At 35.1% G+C, this 9219-nt stretch overlaps 1 protein-coding gene across 4 annotated transcripts; it reads left to right on the top strand.

Moving 5' to 3' along the window:
- The first annotated feature begins 267 nt into the window (after positions 1 to 267).
- On the top strand, positions 268 to 8908 carry LOC127852612 (B-cell CLL/lymphoma 7 protein family member A-like). Of its 4 annotated transcripts, none has more exons than XM_052386566.1 (6): positions 268 to 443; positions 2652 to 2710; positions 3347 to 3463; positions 4357 to 4500; positions 5161 to 5202; positions 5552 to 8908. In XM_052386566.1, the coding sequence occupies exons 1-6, from the start codon at positions 352 to 354 to the stop codon at positions 5611 to 5613; spliced, it is 516 nt and encodes a 171-aa protein (XP_052242526.1). In that variant the 5' UTR covers positions 268 to 351; the 3' UTR covers positions 5614 to 8908. The 4 variants fall into 4 exon arrangements, with proteins under 4 accessions (XP_052242526.1, XP_052242533.1, XP_052242541.1 ...); XM_052386573.1 differs by lacking the exon at positions 268 to 443 and adding an exon at positions 499 to 590; XM_052386581.1 differs by lacking the exon at positions 268 to 443 and adding an exon at positions 510 to 580.
- The last annotated feature ends 311 nt before the right edge of the window (positions 8909 to 9219 follow it).

Below are 9219 nucleotides of genomic sequence, written 5' to 3'. Positions count from 1 at the left end.
ATAAACGACACTTTGGAACAAGTTAACACGTGACTGGATATGCCCAACCAAATAAATTATGTGTTTGATATTTTACTATAAACCATGCACCTTTCTTCAATATTCATAGCTTTTAAGAACAGAAATGTGATCGTGATTTCTTCGCTTGCTTTCCTTAGGAAACACAACTTACAGATAAACATAATCGACTCCACTCCTCGCTTTACTATGTGTTCCACATACGCGTGTTTAGCCAATCAGAACGCTGACTTAGCTTGGGCTGTGTTAACATCCGGGCAACTCCTTACAATATACTTTCGACACACTGCTGCATAACGAGCTATTTGATTACAAAGCGCAAATTTTAAAGCTATGTTATCTCGGTCAATACGCGCAGAAACTCGCAGCAGAGCGAAGGAAGACATCAAGAGAGTAATAACTGCTATTGACAAAGTTCGGAATTGGTAAGAATACGCGGCTTGCTGCTTTAGAATCGATTAATTCGTGATATCCTTTGTGTGTTGTCGTGTTAAAAGAAATTCTCTTTGATCTACCGATTATTAAAGCCATCACAGCGGCCGCCAGTGTCAGAAGGGGGTGTGTGAGTATAGGTACATGTGTCAGTGACCACGTGTGTTTGTTTACGTTTGGTGTCAGGCTGATATTATGGTACAGGTAAGCGGTTTTAACGGAATGTCTGGGCCTACGTGTTAGCGTCGGAAAATAAAATGGCGATGTCGAGGAGATCGGTTTACGAGGCCATTATAGACGGGAGCAAAGCGGCAAGAGTTTTTATGTGTTGATCGTCGTTTGCTGTATTTTTTGTGCTTTATTATAATAGATTAAGATGAAACAAATAAAAGTTACATAAATAATGCCATTAAACATAGTACCACCAAAATATAAATCTGAAAGTGAAAATACTCTATCCATCTATCTATATACATTTATCTATTTATACTGCAACACCCTCTTGAGTAATATGTATTATGCGCTGGTGCGCTGTCAGTGCAAGGAACTAAAGGAAGAAATGTGAACATGTTGAATATCCTTATTTCACTAGTATATTGTGTTACTGATGCAATATATTTTTATGATGTTTTATATATGTGATTCATTATGTCATATTAATGTGACCCGTGATAGGTTTAATAAACAATTCTTATTCTTGTGAATATCACAAAACTTAATGCAAATTAACACTTTCATCATTTAACAGTAACCATTGTCTTGTTGGTCATAGTGTTATTTTGAAAACTCGGTATTTACATGTTTTCCTTCTTAAATAGTTGTCATTATTTTACTTTGTTACAGGTTGTCCCATAATTTGTAGAATAATCAATAAATATCATGGACAGTGACCTTTAATCCAATAATTACCCTAAATAAAACTTTAAAGTAAATTTTAGTGCAAAAAACATCATGGTTTCCAGTTTTGCACTCTGACCTGTATTTAACATATGTTCATAAATGAATATTTATAACAAACAGACATTGACTTCTTACGAAACAGACATTGACTGCTTGCGTTTTACTTGCAGTATATTTTTAGATCTACTGTTATGTATGAAATACATATAGTGGAGCTATCCTACTCACGTCGGCGGGAGCGTCTGCCTAAGCGTTTGCGTCTGTGTTAGCGTGCAAATGTTAAAGTTTTCGTACTACCCCAAATATTTTCTATGTCCCTTGACATATTGCTTTCATATTTTGCATACTTGTTAACCAACATGACCCAACCTATAAACAATAACAGACAACTCTATCAAGCATTTTGTCATAATTTGGCCCCTTTTCCACTTAGAATATGCAGCAAATGTTAAAGTTTGTGTACTGCCCCAACTATTTTCAATGTCCCTCGACATATTGCTTTCATATTTTGCATAGTTGTTTGCCAACATGACCCCAACCAATAGACAAGAGCAGACAACTCTATCAAACATTTTGTCATAATTATGGCCCCTTTTCCACTTAGAATATGCAGCAAATGTTAACGTTTGCGTACTACCCCATACTATTTTCAATGTCTCTTGACATATTGCTTTCATATTTTGCATACTTGTTAACCATCATGACCCCAATCTATAAACAAGAGCAGACCACTGTATCTAGCATTTTGACATAATTATGGCCCCTTTTACACTTAGATAATTGAACATTTTGCTTAAATTGCCATAACTTCTTTATTTATGATCACATTTTATTATAACTTTGACAAAACAACACTTACCTGAATACCACAATGGATTCCACCCAAACAATACCCCATGCCCCTACCCAGATTTTTTTTAAACAACATTAATAAATTACCCCACCCCACATAATACCCCCTCTCAGTGAGTCTCACCCCCTTTCCCCCCCCCCCCCACCCCCCCATTTTTTTTTTTTTAAACATCTTAAATAAATAACCCCACCCCACATTATACCCCCCCCCTCGCACCCCCTTTACCCCCCCCCCTTTTTTTGAAAGACAGTCTAATAAATTATTGACTATGAACAATTTTCCCATGATGGCTTACATTATACTGTCAAGCACTCGAATAGTCGAGCGCGCTGTCCTCTGACAGCTCTTATTGTATATGAATTTAAAGACAATTATTTAAAAAATTTGGATATTGAAATGTTGTCACCTGTTTTGCAAATTAATATTTGAATAATTGTGTACATTTTAGGGAGAAGAGATGGGTAACTATTGGTGACACAACAATGAAAGTCCTCAAATGGGTTCCAAGTATGTCAACTTGATTTCTTGTGAACACTAAAATGTAATATTCTTTCTTTTCTTTTTATTGTTAATTACAGTGTCATGTAAAATGCAAGTCTTGGTTTGATCAGGTCAATACTTGTTTATAGTTTTGTTATGGTGTGTATTAATTTTTAATGATTTTATTATTATAAACATAATAATAACTAGTTAATGTCAATGTATACCCATAACATACCAGGCAGTTTGCACAAGCTGGCTGGAATTCTCATATTATTACTTTATCCAAATAAAATTGTACAAGGCTGAAGCCAGCCTACGTAATACCATGCCTGGTTTAAGAATTACCAGTGAAGGGCATGCAGGCTTGTGCTTACTTGGTCCCTGAATTATAGTAGACTTTTTATGTTTGCTTTCAGAATCAGAAGACTTTGCTAATAGTAAATATGTAACAACCCTTCATTGTTTATTATAAAATGTAAAACCATGCCATTTTTACATTGATTAGTCATAGTATTTGTTTAATTTAATTGCTTATTATACCTGAACTCTGCTACAAATGAGACATAACTTACATTTTCAGCAGTTACACAGTCATACAGAATAAAACTGAATGAAGTTACGAAATATTGCAATTTCATTGTATTTTCATCACTACTTCAGTAAGTGCATCCCAGCCCACTTCCCAAAAGATGTTTGGTAAGAAGATTGCTCACACATCCAAGAACCGGGTGGGTCGCATACTCAAGGACCACTCCAATGGGGAGGACAGCAATCAAGGTACCCAGGGGAGAACACTCTTGTCTTCTGGGCTGTAGATTGTAATGGAGTTGTCGCCCTTGTCTTTCATGCTCATAATAATTACATTATGTAAATTTAAGTTCCATAACTTAATTGTTATGACTTGTTAGTTGAATATTATAAGTCAAATCATAAAATAGATTTAAAATTTTCAATTTAGTATTTTGACTTAGTTTTGTTAACTTCTTTATAAGAACAAAGTGGGATATGTGGATATGAGTCAATGAGCCCAGTGGCTGTGATATTGTGTTTGGTATTAATCAATTGCTAACTTGACAACAAATGGTGAACAGAATTGAGAGTACGGTACCACAACATCCAAAATCTGAATTTGAACATTTTTGTCTGTGGTTTAGGAAATTCCCAGCAGGGGGGCATGTGTATACGAGAGCTTACCAGATTTAAGTGAGGTTATTTGAAACTTACTTTCAAGATGGCGTTGTTTTTCGTGTTTTTGGTAAAGCTCCAGTATAGGCATGCCCACCTGGTGATTGTTAAACTTAAACATTTTATGGAAAAAAGGGAGTTCCTCATGATTTAAGACGATAAATGTGATAGTCAATTGGTTAGGTGACATAATGATATGAGCCTTGTTCTGGGAAAACCATTCTTAATGCATGTGGGTAAAATGTCGTCCCAGATTAGCCTGTGCAGTCTGCACAGGCTAAACAGGGATGACACTTTCGGCCTAGACTGTGATTTAATTTACAAGAAGCGTTCTTCAAACGAAAAAATCCATAAAAGCAGAAAGTGGCTACCCTGATAATCCTCTGGATTGCAGGATGACACTTTACACACATGCATGAAGCCCAGAATTTCTAGAATATGGTTCTATTGATTGTCTCTATACTGGCTGTACTCTGGTATTGCAGGCAGCCTGGACATTGATGAGTCCACAAGGCACTCACAGGGCTCTGACAGCGGCTCAGGCAACCTGCTCAACGAGGATTCCAACATGTCCTTCCCCGACCTGAAAAACACGGAGGATGACAGCAACGACACAAACATGAGCGCAGGTACTTGTTGATTTGTTGTCTGTCCCATTTGCTGTAGACTCAACAGGGATTTAACAGTTTTTAAAAACTAGGAGTCAAATAATAGATATTTTGTGTATAGATATTAGTTGATTGCTCTACAAATATTGCTTTGTATAAGTTTTATTGCTTTAAATGCTTAATACCAACTTTGTGTATAATAAAACATAAATTAAGATTTCGCGTTAGTTTCATGGTAACATTTGCATCAAAATGATGCAAGGAAGATAATTTGGAGGAGTCAAAAGTGACAAAATTGCAACATGCTTGCATCAAAAAGAAGGATTCTGCTTCACTTGAAATCCCTGCTCAATAAAGTTGTCTAAATGGCAGCTTTGTTTATGTGTGTGCATTAGTCAGTAGAAGCTTGTGTGGACTGTTGCTTCATTCGTCATGTAATATTCTAATATTAATAAATTACCCCAATCTTAACTATGGATTTTCAATAGTTTTACTGTTGCTAGATCAATTATTATATACACATATACCAGGCTATTTCATATAGTTTCTATCTTTAATATCATCATTTATATTATTAAAACCAACAGAAGCAGTTGGAAGCATGTCATATATTGATGTTGCATGTTTAAAGTCACATCTCTCCTATTAGACAGGCATAATGTTCTGTTTGTTTGTTTCCAGCTTTGAAACTGGTTCGCAATGAAAATGAGGATGAGTCTTATGGTAAGGTCTTGGAATAAATTCATGTTGAATTAGCTGAAAGATGTGTCATTATGGGATTTCTGTAATTGTCAAATAATTTTTTGTGGGGGGGGGCATTTATGTCAAGTGTTATGTACAGGATTTGCGCAGAAGATGAAAGACCTTTATAAAGCAAATTAGAGGCAACACTTTCTGTCTAGACTAGATTTGATTTTTGTTCCAAAGAGACTCCTTTAAATAAAAAAATCCATAAAAGTGGAAAGTGCAAAAACATGATCATTGCGCATGTTGCCATTAACTCATTTGTTTGTATGTAACTAAAAATGGATCATTAAAGCTTACCTGTAAACATTATTTTGTTTTATTTCAGATTCCATGGACAATGGTTCCCCTGTAAAGCGCTTGAAAACAGACGACAAATCTAGCAGCTGAGACCATGTTGACTGTAGCAATCTTTAAAAGACTCCAATTACCCAACTTAATTATGGAAAAAGTGGGCTAATGCTTTTGTGTAAAGTGACCTCCCATATTAGCCTGTGCAGTACGCACATGCTTATAAGAGCCGATACTCTCTGCCTTAATTTAATTTTGTTTAGGAGGCACTTCATTTAAAGGAAAGATACTCTCAAATAGCAAAGAGTCCACCTTAATAAGCATGTACAGGCTAATCTAAGACTACAATTTCAGCACATGGAAAGAGCCCTGTATTTCCAGAACGAGGCTCCAAGACTCTCATTAGCGTCCTGAGTTCTGCTGCCCTGTCATGTAGAGGCAACCTACACACATTTGTTCTTAATTGGATTGCTGAAAATCAGAACTGCTTCTGGTGAAAATGGCTGGTGTTGTGGTGTTGATGTGTTGATAACAGTCACCATGGTTTTGTTGTCCGCTCAATTGTCCCACTGCATTTAAATGTTGTGATGGGATAACTATAACATTGGCAAAATTACCTGTTGGCTCCAATTGTTAAGGCTTGGATTAAGAAATGTAGGCAAAGTTAGCTGTTAGCCACAATTGTTAATGTTTGGATTAAGATATTTGAATTTAGATTCAGAATTGCCTTTGCCCAATATCAAGAAGAATTCATAATATCATAGATGGTTAACTTTTTGCCACACTATAGCCATCAGAATACCTGGTAAGATAGAAGAAAACCTTATCATGGTAACTAAATAATTAGGTTACAAATTGAAAAGCAATGTATGATTGGATTAACTCTTGATATATTATTAGGGTTTATGTTTGTTGGTTATACCGGTACTTACAGTAATGTTGTAACAGTTTTAACCCTTTCCCACTCATAGGCAAAAGGAAATTGACTATGTGCAAACAGCACAAACCAGAACAGCCTGCAAGTCACTCGCAGTCTGTTCAGGTTATATGCTGTTTGCTGCTCATCAGTATCTTAGGGTTGGAAATGAAGCCTTTCAAACTTGAATACTAATGTATTAAGAAAGGACTTTAATTTGACTTTCTAAAGGACTTCAAATGCATCAAAGTGCGTTTCTGAGTGGTAAAGGGTTTACATATTAAACAATTTTGTCACTGTTTTGCAACACCTGTACATCTGCTCATGTGTACAAGATTGTGCAACCTTCTTGAAAATCATGTCATATCATTGTATTTATATATAGTTATATATATCATTTTTAAAGAATTTATCATGTCATATTTTTAACTAGGGCTGTCACGATTCACCGGTATACCGGTATATCGCAGTGCATGTCATGAAAAAAATCGCACCGCGGTACGGCGTTGCCGCACCGGTTTTTTTAATATTATTATATTAGCACAGATATAAATACATTACATAATTATTTTGATATAGATATCATTTTGAAAAATGTAGAAGCGATTCAAAAGGGCTAAATAAATAATCCGTTAATATTCAGGTCAAGCAAGCGATTCCACTTGTACATGTTTAACTTTCACGTTTAAAATACGGCGATGTATGGGTCCGTACCTTTTTTGGAATTAGGGACAGATTTCCTTTGCAAATAAGTTCATTATTATCCAAAAGATGTTTATTCTATTTCTCATTTTCGAACTTTAGTATATCGATCGTTCAAAGCATGGCACTTTCGAATCATGTTATCTTAAGATTCTGAATAAGTCGAGGAAGAGTCAGAACGCTACGGATTTTCAATACTGGGCCCGCTGACTCCGCATTTTGAACATGCCCTTGAAGCGTTCGATTTACACAGATCGTAGTCACAGCTATTGTAAACAACATGGCGGACATTTTAGAAAAAGACTCGAATAATAACAATGACTACTTCTATCAAGTTTATTACAGTTTCTTTTACAGTTTCTAGTCATACTATGATACCAGTGTTTTCTGATTATTGAGTTTAATAAAGTTTGTAAAACTTGTTATTCTGCTGTTTTCTTCACAGATGCATATTCTGTAAAATATCGCGGTACGTACCGCGATACAGTGTTGCCGTACCACGATATACCGCGGTACGCTCACAGCGTATCGTGACAGCCCTATTTTTAACAATTACTCTGTGTTGTCAGTTACTTATGATTATTTTCATATTCCTTTTTGATTTTTAGAATATTGTAAGTTAAAACAAGATTTGTGTTTTTTTTCATTGAAGAATCATGTTTTATAAATTGTACTAGTGTAAATATAACTTAACTTCATAATACATGTATGTACCAAATCACTAAAGCAAGACATTAATTGTTAACATTAACCTTAGAAAATCTTACTATAAGACACCTACAATTTTCATGGCTGCATTTATGATCTTTGATGCAGAATGTTGTACAAGGGCTGACCTGTTATTGCAGTTATAAAATCTTAGATAGTGCCTTACCGTGGGTGCTCAGTGAAGAACGAGAGTATTAACCTGATAAGAAGGTCAATAACGAATTCTGAGTAGTTTAAGATATTGTTCAGAAACAATGAATACTGTTAAGAATGCAGCCTTGCTCTGGCTAAATGTATGTGCCGAAAGTGTCGTCACAGATAAGCCTCCGCAGTCCGCACTTTACACTTTTATGGAATTTCTCGTATTAAGGAGGTCTTTTTGAAACCAAAATCAATTTAAGGGGGAAAGCGTTGTCATTGATTAACCTGTGTGTACTGCAAAGACTTATATGTGACGACTTTATGCACATGCATTAAGCCCAGTTTTCCAAAAAATTATCTTCTTATACTCTATCAAAAAACAACACAGATGAAAATGGAGTATAATGGAATCAATGTGTCTGGATGTAAGTGCTGGTATATTTGCAGCATAACTTGCAAACCCTTTAGATAACAAATTGTTACAGTACACAATACATGTTGGTTTGTTTCTACAATAATAAACATGAAACTGATTAAGTAACAATTTTCTGTCTTCTTTATTCTCATAATTTTCGTTAAATGTTTCCTGTATTATTTACAATAAATTGTTCATATGATAAAAAGGTTAATAAGAAGTACTTTATTTCTGCCCTATTAAGCAAAGTAATAGTACTACTGTACTCACTTTTGGGGACCATTGCCTTGTTAAGAAAGTGATTGTGTGCATTGTAAATATGAAAATGTTTTCTGTGTTGTATTTGTATGTGTTGACTTCTTAACTTTAAACAATTACCATATGGCCTGAAGCTGTGATGAATGATTGTAGATGAAAGCATTGTGCACATGAGATAATTTTGCATTTTGTGAATTGTATGTATAAATATATGCTTAAGAATAATGTAAAAGTAAATATTTATTGTAAATGTGCCATTGTGTTCTGTTGGTCACTAAGCAGGCGTATCTAGACAGCTTTCTAGTTATGTGAGAACTCCAAGAGCACAGATTGCGACCATGAAATCATTTTGGATAACCACCAATATCAAATCTGTTCCTGTACTTTTTTTCGCCCATTTCAAATATTCACAAAACTCAAAATGTGTAACATTTAAAGAAACTTTGATGTAGTATGGTGTTAAAAGGACTTTCTGTTTGAATATAAGTCATTGCAGAGTTGGACCAGCATTTTTGTCTGGGTTGGTCCAAATATTTGCAGAAATCCTGTGAAAATTTGGAAAAAT

The sequence above is a fragment of the Dreissena polymorpha genome, chromosome 1 (genome assembly GCF_020536995.1).
Source record: "Dreissena polymorpha isolate Duluth1 chromosome 1, UMN_Dpol_1.0, whole genome shotgun sequence".
NCBI lineage: Eukaryota > Metazoa > Mollusca > Bivalvia > Myida > Dreissenidae > Dreissena > Dreissena polymorpha.
Note: the sequence above shows the minus strand (reverse complement) of the source record. Positions and strands in the feature narration are given on the sequence as shown.

Bases quoted from the DNA above. Each gene is read 5' to 3' on its own strand.
- LOC127852612 (XM_052386566.1), top strand. From the start codon at position 352: ATGTTATCTCGGTCAATACGCGCAGAAACTCGCAGCAGAGCGAAGGAA. The intron at 444-2,651 runs GTAAGAATACGC...TGTACATTTTAG, and splicing joins ATTGACAAAGTTCGGAATTG to GGAGAAGAGATGGGTAACTA. The intron at 2,711-3,346 runs GTATGTCAACTT...TCACTACTTCAG, and splicing joins AGTCCTCAAATGGGTTCCAA to TAAGTGCATCCCAGCCCACT.